This window comes from Antechinus flavipes, chromosome 6 (genome assembly GCF_016432865.1).
Source record: "Antechinus flavipes isolate AdamAnt ecotype Samford, QLD, Australia chromosome 6, AdamAnt_v2, whole genome shotgun sequence".
Taxonomy (NCBI): Eukaryota; Metazoa; Chordata; class Mammalia; order Dasyuromorphia; family Dasyuridae; genus Antechinus; species Antechinus flavipes.
This window is the reverse complement of record NC_067403.1, coordinates 162,893,117-162,916,459: the sequence shown is the minus strand read 5'-3', so window position 1 is coordinate 162,916,459 and position 23,343 is coordinate 162,893,117. Positions and strand designations below refer to the sequence as shown.

The 23,343-nt window shown below is 35.9% G+C and overlaps 1 protein-coding gene across 1 annotated transcript in view; it reads left to right on the top strand.

The window, feature by feature from the left end:
- FRAS1 (Fraser extracellular matrix complex subunit 1) overlaps window positions 1–16,849 on the top strand; it is a 360,951-nt gene extending 344,102 nt beyond the window's left edge. Inside the window, exons 68-72 of the mRNA XM_051966720.1 lie at window positions 1,365–1,481; window positions 2,765–2,931; window positions 4,109–4,314; window positions 9,319–9,465; window positions 13,346–16,849. Of these exons, the coding sequence (XP_051822680.1) occupies window positions 1,365–1,481; window positions 2,765–2,931; window positions 4,109–4,314; window positions 9,319–9,465; window positions 13,346–13,936 (1,228 nt within the window). The 3' untranslated portion in view covers window positions 13,937–16,849. The remainder of the gene's footprint in view (window positions 1–1,364; window positions 1,482–2,764; window positions 2,932–4,108; window positions 4,315–9,318; window positions 9,466–13,345) is intronic.
- The last annotated feature ends 6,494 nt before the right edge of the window (window positions 16,850–23,343 follow it).

Sequence of the window (23,343 nt, the reverse complement as noted above, 5' to 3'; positions counted from 1 at the left end):
TTAACAGTATGATCCTCTTTATCTCGGTGTTTTTATCTGTAAACTGAGCCAGAGAAGGAAATAGTATTTATCCATTGTCTCTGCCAAAAAAATCCTGAATGGGAGCATGAAAAGTCTGGACATGACTAAAATTACTGGACAGCAAGAAGAAACTAATTTACTTGCAAGGAATAAACTAAGTTTCTGGCCCCTTTCTACTTTTCTAATTTTCTTTCAGTATATTCTTCCACAAGAGCTCTGTGATGAAGGGACACTGATCTCCATGTTGTTCTTTGCATTAATTTCCCATCTCCATATTCCATGCATTTACTCAGGCTGCCCCATGCTCGTAATTCTCTCTCTCTTCATGTCTGCTTCCTGGTTTCCCTGGCTTCTTTCAAGTCCAGCTAAGATCCTACCTTTTATATGATGCCTTTATTCATCTTATTGCTACTGCCTTCTCTCTCTTGATTATCTCCAATTCATTATTATTACGTGTGTATCTTGTTTGTACATAGTGGTTTGGGCAGCTAGGTGGTACAGTGGATACAATACAGGGTCTTGAGTCAGGAAAACTCATTTTCATGAGTTCAAATCTACCTCAGACACTTACTATCTGTGTGATTCCAGGCAAGTCACTTAACTTTGTTTTCCTCAGTTTCCTTATTTGTAAAATGAACTGTAAAATGAAATGGCAAACCACTCCAGTGTCTCTACCAAGAAAGTCCCAAATGGGATCGTGAAACACAACCTAAATGACTGAACCACAATTTGTTAAATAATTTTTTGTCAAAAAGTGTTGGCCACAACTGAGATAACTACACAAAAACATAGTAATTAGCATGTTGTCTCCCTATTACATTGTTTTCATTTCTGTGGGGGTGGAAGGTGTTGTAGGATAGCCCACTGATAGATGGTGAACCTCAACACTCCCTCCAACCCCCAATAGCGAGGACAGAGAGAATTTGCCCCAGGTGGCTGTACATTTTTCTTCTATGTCATTGTTTTCATGAATTTGGTTCAGTAAATATAAATGATCTTAACTCACTGCTTTTCTGTTAATATGTTCTCAGTCAATAAGAAACACAAAATATAAATCATGAGGGAATTTTCACCAAGAACTAAAAGAAATGACTATAACTTATGTCTGTGTCTATGTGTTTTTCCTCTCCTCTCATATTTTTAAAGATTTTATTTTCTCATTTCTTGTGGTAGAAGCTCGAATAAGCAAAAGAAGCATTATTTTCGAATTTCTCAGTGGTGACCTAAATGTTAAAACAATAGCTTCTGTTCCACAGAATTTGCTGTACATTAAGTCCTTCAAACACAACTCTTATTCAGTGAGATCCATCTCTCTTGCAAACTCTGGCTTCTTCTGTTTCCAGGAAGGACTACTCAGGGGAGTATACAATCTACTTAATCCCTTGTACTGTACAGCCCACACAGCCATGGATCGACCTTGGGGACAAGCCACTGCCCTGCACAGCACATGCTCCAGAAAGGTGGGATTGATATTGTTTTGATTCCTTTTTAGCCAAGAGCATGATTGCCAAGACCTACATATATAAGGCATCTGAGCATGGGAGTGAGGCTGCAGAGAAAATGTCTGTAGAAGAAAAGACCTAAAGTTTCACATTTTGAGTCTACAGATCTCCCCTTCTTTCCTCAATGACTTTAATACCTGGATTATCATCTTATTTTCCTCTCCAACACCTGTTCTCCTAATAGAGGATTTCAATATACCTATTGATTCTCCTTCAAACACCCTTAACTGCTCAGTTTCTCAACCTCCTCGCTTTCCTCAAGCTATTTCTCTCCCTAAACTCAGTCACACACAAAGATGGTTATATCCTGAATCTAGCCATCAAATGTACCACCTTCATACTTAAGAGTTCTCAAATTCTCTCATCTGACTAGGGACAGTATTTTTGACCTAGATGGCTGATCATTCAGAACCCCAGGGCTTTTTAATAGAGCCATAATTAAATAGATTTTCATACCTTTCATGGTAATAATGAGAATGTTGATTTGATTGTTAATACTAAGAAAAAAATTTGTTTGCAACAGAGTCAGAAATGGCAGCTGGTCAAAATGGTCTAGGCAGGGGTTGATGGAATTCCAGGAAAAGATGTGGCTCTTGAGTGATTAGACATGTTTAAGTTACTCACCCATCAATCCTTATTCAAGTCAACTCTGCCTCAGGACTCATATTCAATTATAGAATAATGTCAGCTCAATAGCCTGGTCCTCTCACATCTGATTTAAGACCTTAAGTGACTTTCAACAACTTTGAAGCAGTTAATCAGCTAGTGATTATGTTTCACCAGGCCTGGAGTCAAAAACACCTGAATTCAAATTCAGCCTTAGATTCTTAGCTATGTGAACTTAGATGGACTAATTTTTAGTTTCTTTAAATACAAAATGAAGAAATTAAAAATTAGGATAAGTGACTTGTCTATGTTATGTAATGTAAATGTAAAATTCCCAAATGTAAAATAAGGATAATAATAGCATCGACTTCACAGGGTTGATGCAATAAAGAAATGAGATCATATTTCTAAAACAAGGTGCCCAATATATTGTAGACACTTTAAAATGCTTATGCCCTTTCTTTCTCCCCGAAATCTTCTCTTAACCATTCTTACTATCCCTAGTTCCTTCTACTAGACTTCATCTCCACGCAACTCACTATCTTAGTGCTCATGCTCAGTGCTTTGATGAAGACAGAATTGTATGAAACATGGTCCTCCCTTTCATAGAGTTTTTGTTTATCTTCTTCATTTAGATTTTTGATACCTATTGCATTCCAGCAAACTAACCGCCCAGTGCCAGTTGTCTATTCACTCAACACTGAATTTCAGCTATGCAACAATGAAAAAGTGTTTCTGATGGACCCCAGCACATCTGACATGTCACTGGCAGAAATGGATTACAAAGGGGCTTTTTCAAAGGGTAAGCCCTATCATACACCTCTCCTTGGCTCTTAGGGGGACAAAAAGGAAGAAAAATGAGACAGCTCTTCACATCAGCTTTTACTTTGACATCATCAGCATAAATTCTCCAAGTATAGAGGCTAAAGCAATTAGGATAATGGGAAAAAACCACTGATTCTAAAGTTAAAGGACCCTGGATTCAAACCTCATATTTTTCTGAGCTCTTTATGACTTCTAATAGGTTACTTAACTTCCCTTTCCTGCAGTTTGCTCATTTTCAAAATGAGGGGATTGGATTAGAACAATTATTCCCAAAATTATTGGTCTCAGGACCCCTTTGCATTCTTAAAAATGATCAAGTATCCCAAAGAGTTTTTGTTTATATGGGTCCTATCTATTGATATTTAATATTAAGAATTAAAACTGATACAATTTAAATGCATGCAACTATAATATATACATTATCAGCAATACAATAATATAACAAACCCATTGCATGTTAGGATAAACTTTTTATGAAAGATGATCATATTTTCCAAAATAAAAAAAATTTAGTGTGAAGAATGACATTTCTGGATTAATAAAAGGCAACTGGATTATCAAATTTGCTTTATTCACTGTCATGATATGGTTTGGTTGAAGTATCTAAAGAAAATCTAAAAAAAAAACACAAATAGGAAGTTAGAAAGAAAAGAAAATTTTAATAGGCAAATAGAATCTATTATTATGAGAAAAGTTTTAACCTCTTGAACCCTCTGAAATAGTGTTAGGGATCTCAAAGAGCATGTGGATCACATGTTGAGAACTTGTAGACTAATTCGTTTGTCAGTCACCTTCCAAATCTAGACCTTTGATCACTGTTTTGATGAGACTTTTTTTTTTTCTGTTGATTCAACCCAAGGTTGACCTGGTATAGCTCCTGGCAGTGACTAGCAATAAGACCTAAACTAACCTCCCGTTAACTCATTGAGTAAATTCTGGAAAATCACTCAGTCTCTCTTTGCTTTAGAGTAATAATCATAATACATGCCTCCTTTTTTCTCCTTCAGTGTGAAAGCTTCTGAAAACAGAAGAAATTGTGCAAGATCTAAAATCACTCTATCCTCTATACCTCAACCTCCTTCTTTTCTCCATTTTTTTTTCTTTCCTAAACCCAAATCCTGACCTGAATTGTTTCTGCCTTCCTGTCTTTATAGGTCAGATCCTTTATGGCCGTGTACTTTGGAATCCTGAGCAGAATCTCAACTCAGCTTACAAACTGCAGCTGGAGAAAGTCTACCTCTGCACTGGCAAAGATGGCTATGTGCCTTTCTTTGACCCCACTGGGACAATCTACAATGAAGGGCCACAATATGGGTGTATTCAACCTAATAAGCACCTAAAGCATAGATTCCTGTTGCTGGTATGAAAGTTATTGGGGGTGAGGGGGAAGTTAGTTGGTTCAGTGGAGAGAGCACCAGCCCTGAAGTCAGGAGAACCCGAGTTCAAATCTGGGCTTAGACACTTAATACTTCCTAGCTGTGTGATCCTGGACAAGTCACTTAACCCCTAATTACCTTAGTAAAAAAAATGTTATTGTAGAGGAGGAAATGAAGTTTCTGATTTGGTCCATTTCTTAGGCTATTTTTATTATTTTTTCTTCTCTATCCATCTGAATTATTTCACCTTCTCTTTTGGAAAGGTAAAATGGTAAAGTAGAAGTAGTATGCACAGGTGAAAGTAAAAGTTCCCTCTTTTGGTTTTGACCTGAGAGAAATATAAAGTCCCACCTCTAGAAATGAATGTTTTTAGTTCAACATTGTATTACCTATTTTAAAAAATGATAGTTTTTTTATTTTCAAAATACATACAAGATAATTTTCAACATTCATCTTTGCAAAACCTTGTGTTCCAATTTTTTTTCTTTCCTTCTTAGACAGTAAGTAATCCAATATAGGTTAAACACGTGCAATTCTTCTAAGCATATTTCCACATTTATCATGCTGCACAAGAAAAATCAGATCAGAAAGTAAAAAAAAATTAGAAAGAACAAAAAAACCAAGCAAATAACAACAAAAAAGATGAAAATGCTATATTGTAATCTACATTCAGTTCCCCATAGTCTTTTTTTCTGGATGCAGCTGGCTCTCTCTATCACAAGTCTATTGGAATTGGCCGAATCACCTCAATGTTGAAAAGAGCCATGTCCATCAGAATTGATCATCACATAATCTTGTTTTTGTCATGTACAATATTCTCTTGGTTCTACTCACTTCTCTTAGCATCAGCATGTAAGTCTCTCCAGGCCTATTGAAATCAGCCTGCTCATCATTTCTTAACATTCATATATAATAACTTATTCAGCTATTCTGTAGCTATTAGGCATCCGCTCAGTTTCCCATTCCTTGCCACTACAAAAAGGGCTGTTACAAATATTTTTGCACTTGAGATCTTTTTCCCTCTTTTGTGATATAGACCCCCTAGAGATACTTCTGGATCAAAGTTGTATGCACACTTTGATAGCCCTTTGGGCATATGAACTTCCATATTTACCAGGGAAATGACAGGGATATTTATGGCAAAAGAGCCCTGAGACTGGTTAAGGAGATGGTGTCTGACAATAGACTTCTGATTTCTGAACTGTTATTTAAAATATAGAGATAATGGTTCCTACTCTAGGAGCAGAATCAATCACTTTCAAGGAGGTATTTCTCTTGTCTCTAAAATATAAACTTAAACTTTAGGAGACTTAAACTTTAAACTGAAAAGGAAGGAGGGAGGAAATTGCCTGCCATTGTAGAATAGCTTTAGTATAGCAATAGAGACATCAGAAAATTCCCAGGAGACAAAATCATAGAAATGAGTTGTTAAAAACAAAACCAGATATGTGTGCATGCATATATAACTATATATGCATAAATGCATAAGTTTAAAAAAAGGCTAATAAGAAGTTGAACTTGCAATCCTAAGCTAAGAAATTTGACTTTAGTAGATTTGATGATATGAACCTTCTGTCTAAAAAATGGCTCTCCATGGGTTGCAGTTTATTCAAAGACATAAAAGGGTAGGGAATGCAGTATCATTCTATATTAAGAATGTATATTCATTTAAGGAAAGTCAGTAATTGGGAGTGAGGTGTGGTGGAGGTGAGGCAAGGAAAGCATGGTGAGGAATATGTAAAGCTCATCAGAGGCAAAAATAGAAATATTATTATCATGGGATTATACTAAAGACCACCTAGACAGAAAGAGAAAATGGATGAGGAATCTTAAAAAAAGTCGTGAATTAATCATGGAAACATAATTTAATACTGGACAGTCAGAATTTTTTCTCTACAAGGCAAAATAGCTAATAACTTTTTGATTTGCAGTAATGACAAATTTATCATTCAAACAATGGAGGAAACAATAAGAACAATTTTTTTTCTGGGTATAATTCATCAGTAAGGAGGAAATCATTATTGGGATTCTTGACACATTTTATAACCTGTGATTCTCACCTCTCACTCTCAATAAAAGCAAGACATTCTGATATCTGCCCTACATTTGGGGAGATCCAGTTTGAAATGACAGATGGCTAAAGATGGGCTAAAATTCATTCAGTGAAGCTAGTTCAGGAGAGCTGGGACATTCTCAAGAATGCTATTCAAGGATAGAAAGAAAATAATCAATAGATATGGATGCTCAAGAAACTCATCAACTTAGATTTTTAAAGAATTGTACACTAAGTCACTTTAAGTGACTAAACAAGCTATAGATCTTATTCATCAGGTTTATATTGTATATATATGAGAATAAATGTACCAAATTAGAACCATTCTCAATAAGATCAGAATGAAACAGGATTGATTGCCCACTATCTCCATTACTATTCAGTATTGTATTAGAAATGTTAGCTTTGGCAATAAGAGAAGGAAAAAGAGATGAAAGGAATTAGAGTAGGTAATGAGGAAATCAAATTATTACTCTTTGCAGATGATATGATAGTATCATCTAGTAGTTAAAAAAATACCAGCAACAATTCACAACTTTAGCAAAGTTTCGGGATACAAAATAAATCCACATAAATGATCAGCATTTTTATATTTTACAAACAAAGTCCAGCAGCAAGAGATACAAAAAGAAATTCTATTCAAAATAATTGTATATTCAGGAATATTCAGGAATCTATCTGCCAAGGGAAAGTCAGGAACTATATGAACACAACTACAAAACATTTTCGACCCAAATGAAGTCAGATCTAATCAGTTGGAAAAATATCAAGTGCTCATGGGTAGACCGAGTAAATATAATAAAAATGACAATACTATCTAAATTAATCTACTGATTTAGTGCCATGCCAATCAGACTCCCAAGAAATTATTTTACAGACCTAGAAAAACCAATAAAAAAGTTCATCTGGAAGAACAAAAGGTCAAAATTTTCAAGGGAATTGATGAAAAAAATGCCAATGAAGGTGGCCCAGCTGTGCCAGACCTAAAACTATACTGTAAAGCAACAGTTATCAAAACAATTTGGTGCTGGCTAAGAAATAGAGTAGTTGATCAGTGAAATAGGTTAGATTCATAGGACAGAATAGTCAATGACTATAGCAATGTAGTGATTGACAAACCCAAAGACCTCAGCTTTTGGAATAAGAACTCACATTTGACAAAACATCTAGGAAAATTGGAAACAAGTATGGAAGAAACTAGGTATTGATCCATATTCAACACCACATATCAAGATAAGGTCAAAATGGATTCATGATTTAGACATTAAGAATGATAATATAAGCAAATTAAAAGAACATAGTTTATCTCTCATTTGTAGAGAAGGAAGGAATTTGTGTCCAAAGAAGAACTGAAACTCATAATTGAATATCAGATAGATAATTTTGGTTATACTAAGTTAAAAAAGTTTTTGTACAAACAAAACTAATGCAGACAAAATCAGAAGGGAAACAATAAATGGGGAAAACATTTTTACATTTAAGGGTTCTAATAAAGGCCTCATTTTAAAGTATATAGAGAATTGACTCAAATTCATACAAATTCAAGCCATTTTCCAATTGATAAATGGTCAAAGGATATGAACAGACAATTTTCAGATAAGAAATTAAAACCATTTATAATCATATGAAAAGATGCTCTAAATCATTATTGATCAAGAAATGCAAATTAAGACAACTCTGAGATACTAGTACTCTCAGATGGACTAAGATGGCAGGAAAAGATAATAACGAATGTTGGAGGAGATGTGGGAAAACTGGGACACTAATACATTGTTGGTGGAGTTGTGAATGGATCCAATTATTCTGAAGAGCAATTTGGGTCTATGTTCAAAAAGTTATCAAATTGTGCATACCCTTTGATCCAGTAGTGTTACTATTGGGCTTATATCCCAAAGAGATCTTGAAGGAAAGGACCCACATGTGCAAAAATGTTTGTGGCAGCCCTGTTTGTAATGGCTAGAAACAGGAAACTGAGTGGATGCCCATTAGTTGGAGAATGGCTGAATAAGTTGTCATATATGAATGTTATGGAATATTATTTTTCTGTAAGAAATGACTGGCAGGATTATTTCAGAAAGGCCTAGAGAGACTTACATGAACTGATATTAAGTTAAATGAGCACAACTAGGAGATCATTATACATGGCAACATTAATATTATACAATGATCAATTCTGATGGACATGGCTCTTTCCAACAATCAGATGATTGATGCCAGTCCCAATGATCTTGTGATGAACAGAGCCATCTACACCCAGAGAGAGAATTGTAGGAACTGAATATGGATCACGACATAACATTCTCACTCTTTTTGTTGTTCGCTTGCATTTTGTTTTCTTACTCATTTACTTTTCTTTTTGATCTGATTTTTCTTGTGAAGGAAGAGAATTGTTTAAATATGTTTATACACATTGAATTTAACATGTATTTTAATATGTTTAAAATATATTGGATTACTTTCCAACTAGGGTAGGGGATAGGGCAAAGGAAGGGAAAATCTGAAACACAAGGCTATGCAAAGTTCAATGCTGAAAAATTATCCATACATATGTTTTGAAAATAAAAAGCTTTAAAATAAAGAAAAAGAAAATAAATGTGCCCGAATGTTTTAAAATTCTTTTAAGACCTCTTCAATGGCTTTTTTCTATCCTCCCTCTTTTTCTCCCTTTTTCCTATTAGAACCCTTAGATTCATGATCCTTTTCATGGTTAACACTTCCTCCCTTAAGTTACATTGTACTAATCTTATTTCAATGTATTCTCCCCGTAGAAAGGATGTTATCTCCTAGAAATCATAAACTGGTTTTCATTTTGACTTCCTAATCCGTATGCCTCGTACAATGTCTTGCATAAAATAAGTACTGAATAAATGCTGGTTAAATGAATGAATGAATATTTCCATTGTTGCAAACTGTTCATTTCTCCTATGAATTCTAGGATCGAAGTCAACCAGAAGTAGTTGATAAGTACTTCCACGATGTGCCTTTCGATGCCCACTTTGCTTCTGATTTATCTGATTTCTACACGGTCAGTAGCATGCCAGGTGTGGATGGATTTACTCTGAAAGTTGATGCACTTTATAAGGTAGGTTTCATAAGAAATAGCAAAGCAGAGAACTAATTTTCTTTTAAACACCACATAGAGGACTAGGATTGACGCAGAGCTTTTTCTTTTTATAATGTCTTTGAGGAAGATTAACACTTCATCCACAGTCCTACTGCAATGTCTCATTCTTCTGTGTAAGGGATCCTAAGTTCCCCAAGACATCACCAAGGCTCAGAATTTGATAAGTTCTGTAAGGCAGGAAAAGCTTCAGATATGGGTCTAAGTACAGACTCTCTGTGATGATTAGCCTGACCAGGTATGGAGAGCCATAATATCTCCAGATCAGCCTCTAGAAGATGAACAGTTTTGGCCCCAGTAATTCATGAAACCATCTGCCAAGCCAATGTGGTAGAGTGGAGTCAGGTGACTCTCATTCCCAACGCTTCCATTCATTATACATAAGCAAGTCACAGTCTATCTGGTTTTCAGATTTATCATCTATAAAATGAAGAAGTAAAACTAGACTTTCTCTTTGGTATCCTCCTGCTCCAATATTCAATGTAGTTTTGATAACCTGAGTCATGGCCTTTATTTGCATCAAGGCTGTGTACCCAGTAGTCGTTTTTACTAGAATTGTTATTTATTTCCAATCTACAGTATTATACAGATTATTTCTGAATCTACAGATTCAGGACTTGGGCTGGATCTGCTGATCTGAACAGCCAATTATCTAGACATGTGAATGAATCAGGCTTATTTCCCAAAGGAATTGTTGGACATTTCTGTGGCGCCATAGACCTTATGTAGATACTAGGAAAAATGGAGATAGCTGGTATGTCAGAAACACCCAGAAGCCTCCAGTGCCAAATCCCATTTTCCCCATTTTTGAATAATCTCAGATCTCACATTTCTTGGACTTTGCCCCACATGTATGTGTAGGAGGGGAGTGAGGCAGTTGAAAGGGGAATAAAAGTCTTGTCAATAGAACTATCCTTTGTTGCTATCCCTTGTGAGATGACCCAAGAAATATTCAGTTAGCATAGCATCTTGCATATGTATTATGCATATTATAAATTCCTCAATAAATATTTGAATAAATGAGTCTATCTGGGGTAATTAGATGGTGAAGTAGATAGAGCACTGGTCCTCAAGTCAGAAATACTTGAGTTAAAATCCAACTTCAGACATTAGCTATGTGATCCCAGGCACAGTTATCTGTCTCAGTTTTTTTCAATAATAATAAATAATAATAATATAATTATATTATATATTATGTACAATATATAATAATGTAACGATAATAATATGTAATAATTATGTATTAATAATTGTAATAATAATAATAGCATCTAGAGTGCCTCCAAGGGCCTCTAGGATTTTTGTGATGATCAAATGAAATCATTTATGAAGAATTGCCCAAGAAATTGATATAAAACATGTTACAAAGAGATAAATGATCAGAAGAGAAAGTGGACTAACCATGTAGTGAGAGTGAAGATTAACCAAAGCACAGCTCATCTGTTCTACTGGTCTGCCTGCAATATCAAAAGGGCTAAGAGATGGCTCCTAGAACATTGGGGAATTACAAAATTGGGGAATTACATTGAGGAATCCACTAAAAAGGATTGATAGCAAGACACAGCCAACCTCACAGGATATGAGGGGGAATCTCCATCAATGAGATCATTGGTCCATCTACCTATTAAAATATGCTTCATTTGGAACAACTACTAGTTCAAAAATGGAATATGGAAATTTTAGTTTACTTAGATTATTTTAGTTGGGTTCAATCATTTTTACAGCATGATTTTGTAAGTGCCAAGAATTCTTTATTTTCTGAAATATGTACTGTGTAGTCATGGTTTCTCAAATTAAAAATGATTTTTTGAAAAAAAACATTTTTGTGTGAATAAAATATAGAGATAATGTAGCAATTATGTATTAAGACACAAGACAGTAACAGTCATAATGAGAAAATATACTTTTTGTGGCTCCACCATAGTCCTATTTTAATGTTTTATTATGTTGGCAAGATGGTCCTAGGCAATGCCAATGTCAATGTCAGCACTGATCTTTGGAGAGGTATCAAGTATAGTCTGAACTGGGTTGAGAGTCAGAGATTTGGAGCTGAAATGAGCATTAAAGATCAAGTCCAACCTCCTCATTTTACAGATGAAGAAACTGAAATTCTGAAATTTTAAATGACTTTCCCAGAGTGATAATGAAGAATTCAAACCCCAAGTCCTATATTTATTATATTTACTATTTCATGCTATATCTTCAGGTTAGACTGCAGGATAATGACATTTTTTAGCCACAGCAACTTTTCTAATCTCACCCAGACTAGAAGTGTGTCAACCACTCATAGGCCAGATCCCTCTCCAGATGGGCAAGGGAGCTTTGTTTAACCTATTGCATTTCCAACCAGGGCCTGTTCATTCATCTCTCCTTAGACAGCTTGGTGTGCCTGGTTGTCTCATCTGGCACTCACCATATTGATTAGTACACATACTGTAGCTCAGAACTGCAGATCAAGAGATCTACCAGGTATAGTCTCTCCAAGAGCTTGGACTATAAGAATGCACTCTCATCCCCATTCCTAGCTATGGCAACTTTTTTTTTTAATAGCCTTATATTTACAAGTTATATGCAGGGTAATTTTACAGCATTGACAATTGCCAAACCTTTTGTTCCAATTTTCCCCTCATTCCCCCCACCCCCTCCCCTAGATGGCAGGATGACCAGTAGATGTTAAATATATTGAAGTATAAATTAGATACCCAATAAGTATACATGATCAAACCATTATTTTGTTGTACAAAAAGAATTGGACTCTGAAATATTGTACAATTAGCCTGTGAAGGAAATAAAAAATGCAGGCAGGCAAAAATAGAGGGACTGGGAATTCAATGTAATGGTTCTTAATCATCTCCCAGAGTTCTTTCACTGGGCATAGCTGGTTCAGTTCATTACTGCTCTATTGGGACTAGTTTGGTTCATCTCATTGCTGAGGATGGCCAGGTCTATCAGAATTGATCATCATATAGTATTGTTGTTGAAGTATATAATGATCTCCTGGTCCTGCTCGTTTCACTCAGCATTAGTTCGTGTAAGTCTCTCCAGGCCTCTCTGTATTCATCCTGCTGGTCATTTCTTACTGAACAATAATATTCCATAACGTTCATATGCCACAATTTACTCAACCATTCTCCAATTGATGAGCATCCACTCGGTTTCCAGTTTCTGGCCACTACAAACAGGGTTGCCACAAACATTCTTGCACATACAGATCCCTTTCCCTTCTTTAGTATCTCTTTGGGGTATAAGTCCAGTAGAAACACTGCTGGATCAAAGGGTATGCACAGTTTGATAACTTTCTGAGCATAGTTCCAAATTGCTCTCCAGAATGGTTGGATGTATTCACAATTCCACCAACAATGTATTAGTGTCCCTGTTTTCCCACATCCCCTCCAACATTCTGCATTATCTTTCCCTGTCATTCTAGTATGGCAACTTTTAATGAGCATATACCAAATTGTAAAGAGGCTATGACCTATGCCAGTAAAAGAAGTACAAACAATAATTGACAAGTGATGAAGCAGATAGTATAAAATATTAAAAATAAAATTTTAGGAAAAACATTATTTCTACTAACAAATATTAATGCAGAAAAGTAACATTAGGTGCTAAGGTAGGACCCAGGTCATTTGATTAACAATTCCATAAATAATTGTGAAAATTACTATTTTTTACTATTACTATTATTTTTCTTCCATCTATTATATTTTATTGTTTTATCTGTTCTATTATCTTTTATACCATTTTTGAATATTTTTATCTGTCATGCCATTTTGTCTGCAGTTCAGCCTTACTCCTTTGCTTACATTGAAATGAGTTTTTTGTTCTTCTCTTCTTTCAGGTGGAAGCAGGACACCAATGGTATCTCCAGGTCATCTATATCATTGGCCCTGACACCCTCTCCGGGCCACGCGTGCAGCGTTCTCTCACCTCAGCAGTGAGACGCAAGCGCAGGGACTTTGTGGACCACACAGGCCGACTAACCCTTGATGATTCCCTCATCTATGACAATGAAGGAGACCAAATCAAAAATGGCACCAACATGAAATCATTGAATCTGGAGATGCAGGAGTCAGTGGTGGCCGCTTCTTTGTCTCAAACTGGAGCGTCGATTGGCAGTGCCCTTGCTGCCGTCATGCTATTGCTGCTAGTGCTTTTGGTGGCTTATTTTATCACCAGAAAATGCCAAAAACAAAAGAAAAGAGCTCCGGAGGACATCTTGGAGGAATACCCTCTAAATACCAAGATAGACATATCCAAGAGGAACCCAGATCGGCTGGAGAAGAACATGAACAGACAGTATTGCACTGTGCGAAACATCAATTTATTGAGTGAGAATGAGGGAGCCTACAAATTCAAAGGTGTTACAGTCAAAAGAGTGAACCTGGAAGTCAAAGTTCATAACAATTTACAAGATGGAACTGAAGTTTGATGGCAGTAATCCATCTGTATTTTTTTTCTAAGAATCTTTTTATAAATGGTAAAAAAAATAATTAAAAAAGGTTATTGGTATTTTTATAATCTTGTGGAAAAAGGGAAAACTATAGCTTTGAGTGGTGGCCTGCTCTACATCACATGCTTCAACTCACAGCTGAGCTACCTCATCCAGGGAAGAATCAAGGGAGGCCCTCAGGACAGGAAACATTGAGTAGGTGGTGTTTCTGTGGAAGTCCATGTTCATTTTTTCAGCATCAGCAAATGAATGCTCTTTCATGGTGATCTTGGGAGACTAGGACTTATTCTATGAATTCATGGGTATATGATGATTTAAAGGAAAAAAAGGCAATGTGGCACAAATTGGAAAAACATTAGATTCAGAGTTTGGGAGACTGGGGATCAAAAATTGGTTCCACTGTTAAACACTGTATAGCTTAAAGGAAATTACTCCATTTCTCTAGGCTTCAATTTCTGTAAAATGAGAGAGTTGGAATAGATAGTTTTAGTGCTACCTTTCAGCTCCAAATTCTGTGATCTGAAGGAATTCACCCCCAGTTCCTCTCTGCTTTTCCTAAAGCTTTGGACTTATACATTTTCAATGGGAATTTTTGTTATTTACTTATTGTATCCAAGCATGATTGCCATTTAATATCATATTTTATATCAATAGTGTACTTTTCTCTAAGACGTTTCCATATGATATCTAGCACTTTTCCACAGTCCCCATCAGAAAGCTTCAGGTTTTACTTGTGAACTTGTGAGCCAGCAATGATGGATAAGTGACCACTTTAGAATGCAGAAAATGGAGATCTGGAAATGTTGAAGGCTTGGCCAGGATCTTGGCGCAAATCACTCTTTGTTACTTCACCCTAGAATGAATGAGGTCTTGGGTGCTATCCTGACATTGTCTAGAAGAATGAATCATTGCATATCCAAAGGGATGTATCAGTGCACTAAGCTTTTCATCAAATGTCTGCATGCTTTCCCATTCAACAGCAGTCCATATAGTCATGGATACACTTTAGACTTGAGTCCTTCCTAGAAAACTTACCATGATATCTTGCTCCCCCAGGTTTTATCTATTTACTATGTAATAGTAGAATACCCTGTGTTTCTTACTTGCTGTGGATTTTAGAGCTACTAGTATTTCAGGAAATGTATATATTGAATTTAATTAGGACAAATTACAGAAAAGTCAAGGAGAGATTCCAGTTAGTATTGAGCAGAGGATGATTAATTCCTGATTCCTTTTGCTATCCATCCGCCCTCCCTTGGTGTCTCGTAACAGAGTAAGTCAGACATTTCTTTTAGGGGTTTCTTATCAGGTAGCTCAGGTACGTGATTTGGCCACATCTGTTCATGGAGAAGTCATGGATGTGTGGTTTTAATATAATGCTATGGCCAGAGGTCAGTTTAACTACTGTAGGTGCATCATATGCTTGACTTGCTTTTTTAAAATTTTTGACGTAGCCTTATTGGCATATAAATAAAGCATGTGTGCTAGAGGCAGCTTTGTATTAGAGACAACATTTTTATCCAGGTTTAGAAGTATGAGAGCCATTCTCCCTTGATGCATGACTTCTCACACGCATGTCTTATAACACTGGTGATCTTACATGTAATTGGAAGACCCCAAACTGTGGGTGAAACTTCAGGACAAGAAGTACTGTGTTAAAAGCATTAGTAAGAACTATCTATGAAAGTTTTTTAGGCATTTAGGGAAATGGTGAGGAAACAAAACTAATCACTGATGTGGTGTTATCAAGAAGGCAAGTAGAGGATGCTTTTCTCTATGGATGATGGAATCATCTTGCATTTGAGCAAAGACAAACAGTGTCAGCTAGCTGGATTCAATAATAGTACCAATAGAAGATGGGCAAAAAGCAAATCATGGTCTGCTTGTTGTGAGCTGTGATTAAAATTATGGAACAGGTCCAGATACCTCTGCTTCTTATATTCTTCAGTTAACCATATGTGAGTGTGAAAGAGGATACTAAAAGATCCTGGCATCCATATCCATAATGTTTGAAATATTAATAACACCCACCATGTTTTGCTTTCTTGTAACAACTTTTTGTGACCATTTATTAAGCACTTACTGTGTTCAAAGCACTGTATACTATATAGCCAAATGTGCTAGCAGCTGGCATGGACAATGTCTTAGTGAAAAGAAACCCCATTCCCCATTAAATATCCTTACCTGCCTTCTTCTCAAAACATAACTCAACTGAAGACTAAAGCTTCCTCTATTACATGGACACACTGAATGTAAAGTATTAAGACGTGAAACTGAGAACTTTCTGGTTTGGTCAATATTGCCAGCTTTTTTTTTTATCCCCTTGGGATTTGATTATCTTGATCAAGCAACTGATGACTTTCATGGTATTTGATTTCAGCTGGGTCTGTGCCCTTGTCTTCTCATTACTGTGTTGCACATCTCTCTGTATTTTACTCCGCAGGTTCTGAGGAACAAAGGCTCATCTGTGCTTTGTTCTTCCCCATGTATGTTACTGCGCTAGCTTTAAGGAAGAGGGTGACCCTTTACCCTGGGAGTCCTTTGTTGTCCTTTTGCTGAATTGTGTACACATTGCAGGACTCGTATAATTCTTCTTGTGGATTAAACAGTGGCCAACACTTCCTTGTATAGTTAGTTCTGGAGTTCTCGGTCCCATTGTGTGGAAGTTGATCTTGCTACCATGATTTTTACTTGGAGTATTACCCTCTCACCACACCCCTGATCCAGTGGTGTAACTCATTTGTGGTGCTCTCTTTCCTGATTTCTTGAATTTCTTGTGATTTTTGTATTTTCATTGTTAATCTATATGTTACAGATTTCTGATTTCTCCAAAAGCACATGCCATAATATGGATTTTTATTAATAAATGGCATTTTGGTTGCTTGTTTGCTACATGTTTTCCTTTTATTTATCCCAGTATTATATCACTTCTGCGAAACAAAGCCATTCTTAATTCAGAGGGAAAAGGTTGGGGAGATTTTTAAAAATCGTTCTCCTAGAAAAACCTCTTGTAGAGAAGAGCTCATTTTCAAGGTATAATGATGGGGGCTCGGAGCTAATTCATACTCATATTGTTAGCAGTGAATCAAAGTATAGCAAAATGAAAGGAGCAGTCACTGGCTCCAGTCAGAAAACTAGAGTTCAAATCATACCTCTGAGCCATGGTACCTATATGATCTTGTGCAAGTCATTTAAGTTTCCTTAGCTTCAACTTCATTTTCTTTATCTATGGAGTTGGTCCAGATTATCTCTAAGGTCCTTTCTATCTCTCATCCTGGGATCTTGTAACCTTCTCTAGCACTCTATTATCCCAAAATATAAGGAAAGTATAAATGCTTAAAATCCATATATATGAAATGAACTCTAAAGTACAATTATGTGCATCATTTTATTTCCATGAATTATTTTGTATGGGAGTTGGATGAACTTTACAGAATAATTGATATCTATTTGATAGGAACTGGGGAGAAGAGTGTTGCAGTGAGGCTATACCCATTGCATTATTGCCCAGGCACAAGGCACAATGTTCCCCCTGCCCCATATAACTAGAAATATGGGCTGAGATTGAGAGCAAACAGACTGTGGGACTTAAGCAAATATGGAATTTTAAACATATCTATACCTTGCAGTGTGAAAGGTTGGAAAACTTGGATGCTGACGGGCAAGAGATATTACTGTAGATCTAGGAAGAAGCCAAGGATGTTGTGCAAAAATTCCTTGCTACCACTTCTTTTGACAACCAAAAGCATCAGTAATAAGACTGGGTTTGGCAGTATCTATGCCCAGGTCCTATGAAGGAGCAGTTTGCTCTTTTTCTAAGAGTAGGCTAAAGGTCCAATTCTCAAACTCAAGAATTCAGGGGAGCAGAAAACCTACTAGAATTTTAGTATAGACACACTTTCGGAAGTTGAGGTTAGTCCAGGTATCCAGATGATCAAGGAATCCACATTATCCAAAAGTATAGAATGTGATAGAACCTGGGGCAAAGCCCCAGTTCAGGAACTAAAACTGGAGTTATAATTAAACATAAGACACTGAGAGCAGAAAAAAAAGTTATGAAATGAAGTATGTTTAAGTCACTGAACAGATACCAAAAGGTTTTCTTTTCTCTAAGACAACAAAGATGTACAAGGATACAGGGGCACTTTGGACTTCATATAAAAGTTCAGTTTGTCAACAGTGCAGGACATGATATCTTATAGTCTTCAGAAATCTGACAATCAAAGGGGACCCAGATGCATATGAGTGGGACTTTTATTTCCTTAGGTGACTAGGAAGTTGTGTCAGGGAACAGAGGTCAATCAAATCTTAAAACCACATTGTCTCTTTTTAGGGTATGTCTATTATAGTTGAGGAGAAAGGTTGTGTCTAAGCTGTGTTGTAGGCAGATTCTAGTAGATACTAATTTTATCATAATGTGAATGTCCCCCAAGAATATATCCCAGGTCCTATTCTCCTCCTGTACTAGGTGATCTTATTAATTCTTATAGACTCAGTTATTATCTCTCTGAAGATGGTTCCCAAATCTATTTTTGCAACTTTCTCCTAACCTTTAACTTGAATATTCATATGTTTATTGTACATCTCAAACTAGATTTCTATAGACAACTCAATCTCAGACTGTTCAAAACACATTAATTTTCATTCTTCTCAAGACTCCTCTCTCCTTAATTTCCCTATTACTGTTGATGATACTACCATCCTTCCAAATCATTTTTGAGAGCTCTTTCACCTCTATGAATGTTGCTAAGTCCTACCAATTTTATTTTCATAGTGTCGTTTACACACACACACACACACACACACACACACACACACACACACACCCTTCTTCTGATGTTGCTGCCATGCTGATACTAGTCCTTATTGCCTCATACTAGACTATTACAACACTCCGCTGATTGGTCTATCTACCTTAAATCTCTCTTCACTCCAGTCCATCATTCACACAATTGTTTAATTGATCTTCCCAAAGACCAGGGTGTCATAGTCAAGTATATCATCCATCCATTAAATCTCAATGGGTTCCTATTATCTCTGGTACCAAATATAAAATCCTCTGTTTTAAATTCAAAGTTCCTCCATAACCAGACCCCTTTTTACATTTCCAGTCTTCTCACATCTTATTCCCTGACATGTACTCTGAAATCCAGGGACATTGCTGCCTGATATTTTTCATATGTGACATTCCATCTCATGGGCCTGAAACACTCTCCCTTCTCATCTCTCCCTCCTCGGCTTCCCTAACTTCCTTAAAATACACCTAAATTTTCATCTTCTACAAAAATCTTTCCCTATTTTTTCTTAATCTTAGTGCCTTCTATCTGAGACTATTCCCAATTTATCCTCTATTTCTTGCTTGTATACAGTTGTCTACATGTGGTCTGTCTCATTAGACCTTGAGCTCCTTGTGAAAAGGAACAGCTTTTGCCTTTGTAAACTATGGACATGATCTAGTTCCTGACATATAGAAGATGTTTAATAAATGCTTCTTAACTGGCAGACTCAAAAGATTTTTTCCATAGGAGCTATATGAATATCTAGAAAAATATGAAACTAAAATAAAGAGAAAATAAAATAGGAACTCCAGAAGAAAGAAGTGGAAAGAAAATAGCTGTCTTAGAATAAAAAGGGACAAACATTACTCAAGTAACAGGCATAAATCATTAACTTCATGAGAACAATTAACCACAGTTCAACAATATAAAAAAAGCTGTAAATCTAAAGATTGGAAAAGTAAACTGAAACAACTAACTTATAAAATAAGTCTGGGAGATATCATCATATGATATGAAAAGCACAGAGGGAGGTTATTTGAGAGAAGAGAGTGTATTTCAAGAAATCATGAACAAGCAAAACATATGAGAAAAGACAATGAACAGAAACAATTTTAGATTGTTAGATCTTAATTTCCCAGAAGAACACAATAGAACAAAAACCCTTAAAACCATAATGAAGGAAATGATAGAAAAGAATTGTTCAGAACTTTTGAATAGAGAAAATGAAATTCCATTTGAAAGAATTTGCTGATTATCTCCAGAAAATACCTAAGGCTCCAAACTTTAAGACATTTAATGGTTAAATTTAACCATTTAAATTTGTTGAATTGGCTCAATTCAAGTTAGAAGCAAGTTCTGCAAGCCCTCAGGAAAAGACCTTCAAATACAAAGAAAAGAACATATGAATTACACCAGACTATCCCATACTAACCAGAAAAAGGAGAAGGAAATGGAATAATTCTGAAGAGTTATAGAGCTCTGGATGATGCCCAGGGTAATCTGTTCCACAAAACTGAACTTAACTATAAAGGACAAAAGAATATTCAAAAAAAATTTTTTAAAGAAAAGAAACCAAAAGCTGAAAAGATTATTTGCTTCTCAAAAAGTTAGAAAGAGTGAAAAAAGAGGCAAGGATAGATACATAATGGCAAGATATAGACTAGTAAGCGATTTCCTTCTAAATGCTTACAAAAAGACAGGGTGAAAGAGAAAGTCTGATATAGGTAACAGAAAAGACAGTGAAGATCATGGAACCTGGTGAGTTGCCTACAGGTGCTACAATGCTTCTTTTGAGGGACCACATTAAAACATGGGGATACACAAAAGGGAGAGGTGGCAAACTTATAGGGAAAAGTGAATGATTTGCTAAGGTCAAATCAAGGGGTAGCAATGAGGGGAAGTTTATCTGATTGCTCCGATCTCAGAAATACAAGAACCTAATTATGGGGAGTTAACCACAGGTCAGTGTTCTCCCCGACATCGACAATATGGCACTGTTCTAGGAATGAGGCACGTTGGAAAGGGGAAATTTATGTGGTAAACCCTACAAGGCAGTGGCAGAAAGTACCTAAAGGAAAGAGTCTAAAAGGGATTACATAAAGGATACAGAGGGAAAAAAAAGGCCAGATAATTAGAAAGGTCAGAGATAAAAGAAGGAAGGTTTAGTGTAAACAAAAAGAAATTTGGATGATAAGAGAGAAATCCCTTTTGGAAAGGGATACAAAAAGATAAAATTTTTAAAACTAATGAACAGGAGGACAAGCTGAAGGGGAATAAAAGGAGTCTACTTGCCTAAAAAGAAAAAAAAGGGGGGGGGGGGGCGGAGAAGAAACATATAATTAAATAAAAGCAGAAATGAAAAAGGGACCAATAAAATCCTAAAAGGAAAAAAAGATTAAAATAAGGAATTAGGGGTGAGGGAAAAAAGCTACTTTAAAGTGTATTAAGCATTTTCTTCACAGAAAAATCCTGTGAGAGAGGTAGTACAGGCATTATTATCCCCTATTTCATAAATGAAGAAATCAAGATTGAATAGATTACATAGCTGATGGTAGAAGTGGGATTTAAATCAAGGTCTAAGACCCATTGTCCAGGGATCTGTCAAGTACTCCAAACTACTTCTGAAATTAAAATTTTTATCCTAGTTTTTTTCTTTTCCCAAAATGTGTTCATTAACTCAATGATTAATGAGGGTTAATCCTAGCTTCTTTACCAGTTCTTCCTTCTTTTTCAGAAGATAGTTTGGGTAAACAAGGATCTCTGGCAGGGACAAAAAGGACTGCATGTTAATCATAATCAAATGATAACACCAAATCCTTCTGCAATCATAGGATTAGAAACCCCTACCCCAGTTATAAACAACAGTAGTTATAAATTTCTTAGGTGAATCAACCAGTGGAAACTATATTCAAACAAATCCTTAATCAATTTGGAAGAGTGAATAGCTGTGATCATTGTATAACAGTATATAATTCATGGAATATCTCTTAGTTGACCAAAAGAATCAGACACTCCTCTAAGCCTATGTATAACACAGAAAACTAGTTTGAAATTGTGAATTCCAGCCTCAATAGAATAATTATCTAATCCAGTGATGAAGGGTTTCTAAGAGAGAGAGGTAGTAAATGTTGAGGAGAACAATAGGTTATAAAAGAATATTATTTATAGTAGGGCTTTGGTTTACACATAAAGCAACTATGACAAGCCATCCATCACAGGTTACAAAGGTGTGCTATTTATTTCATATTAATAGCTTCATGGGCTCAAGCAAAAACAACACAGCAATTTGTATTGTGAAAACACAATATTTTAAAGTCTCAGGGGAGCAGAGGAGTGGGCAGCAGGATCCACAGAATAAAGGGGAGGAACCAGAAAGGAGTTGGAAAGATAAAAGTGGGATCAAAGAGGGCCCAGATGGAATCTGGACAGATCCCTGACCTGTCCAAAGATAGTCTGGGAATGATAACTTCCTTTTTGTAAGTAATTATGGTGATAGAATTCACATTATGACTGTCTCAATTTATGGTAATAAGTCAACCTGTGAAAGATCAGTTCTCATTAAGGTTATGCCAGTTAGACAGTCTTGGGAAACCTGACCTGATCAGAATTGATAAAGGAGCAGGATGGGATTCACATCATACATTGTCTTAAAGGTAATGTCATTTCATTATCACAGTGAGATTTCTGAAGACTTTGGTGGAGATTCCTATTTTTAGAAGCTGTGATATGGTTCAGTAGATAGAATGCTGGCCCTGAAGTTAGGAAGACCTCAGTTTAAATCCAGCCTCAGAAACTTACTAGAAACTTAACCTTGTTGGTTTACTCCACTGGAGAAGAAAATGGCAAAACATTTCAGTATATTTGCCAAGAAAATACCACAGACAGTCTGGTGCATAGAATCATGAAGAATCAGACATAAGTGAACAGCAATTTATTATTATTATTATTTTATTTTTTATATTTTATTTTATTTTATAATAACTTTATATTGACAGAATCCATGCCAGGGTAATTTTTTTACATCATTATCCCTTGCACTCGCTTCTGTTCCGATTTTTCCCCTCCCTTCCTCCACCCCCTCCCCTAGATGGCAAGCAGTTCTATATATGTTAGATATGTTAATTTATTATTAAAAAATAAGAACTTACCACAATAGTGACTTTTTATCTGCTGCTTAATGATGATGAGAATTCCAATACTATTACTATTATAAGAAATGAAGCTGTAACCATACTCAGTTTCTATGACAAAGTTTTCGAAAGTATACTTAAATCCACATTACTTTTTTGAGCATTGTAATTGGTTAATTTTGGTGTTTAGGAAGAATATAAAGACACAAACATGGCATGATGTGACTGACTAATGGATTCACATTTCTTAATTTTTTCTTCACCTTTTAGCTCTCTAAGTTCTTGCTACAACTCTTGGTTTTGTCTATATATAAGAAGCTCACTAACAGTAATACATAATTCAATTCTATTGCAAAAAATCCAATATTTCCTGGCCCCTATTAAAAACTCAATAATTCCAGGAAACTTCAATGCATGCTATTAGAATTTCATCACAACTTTGTTTGAGAATCTCCTAGATGCAAAAGTAAGTGGGTTC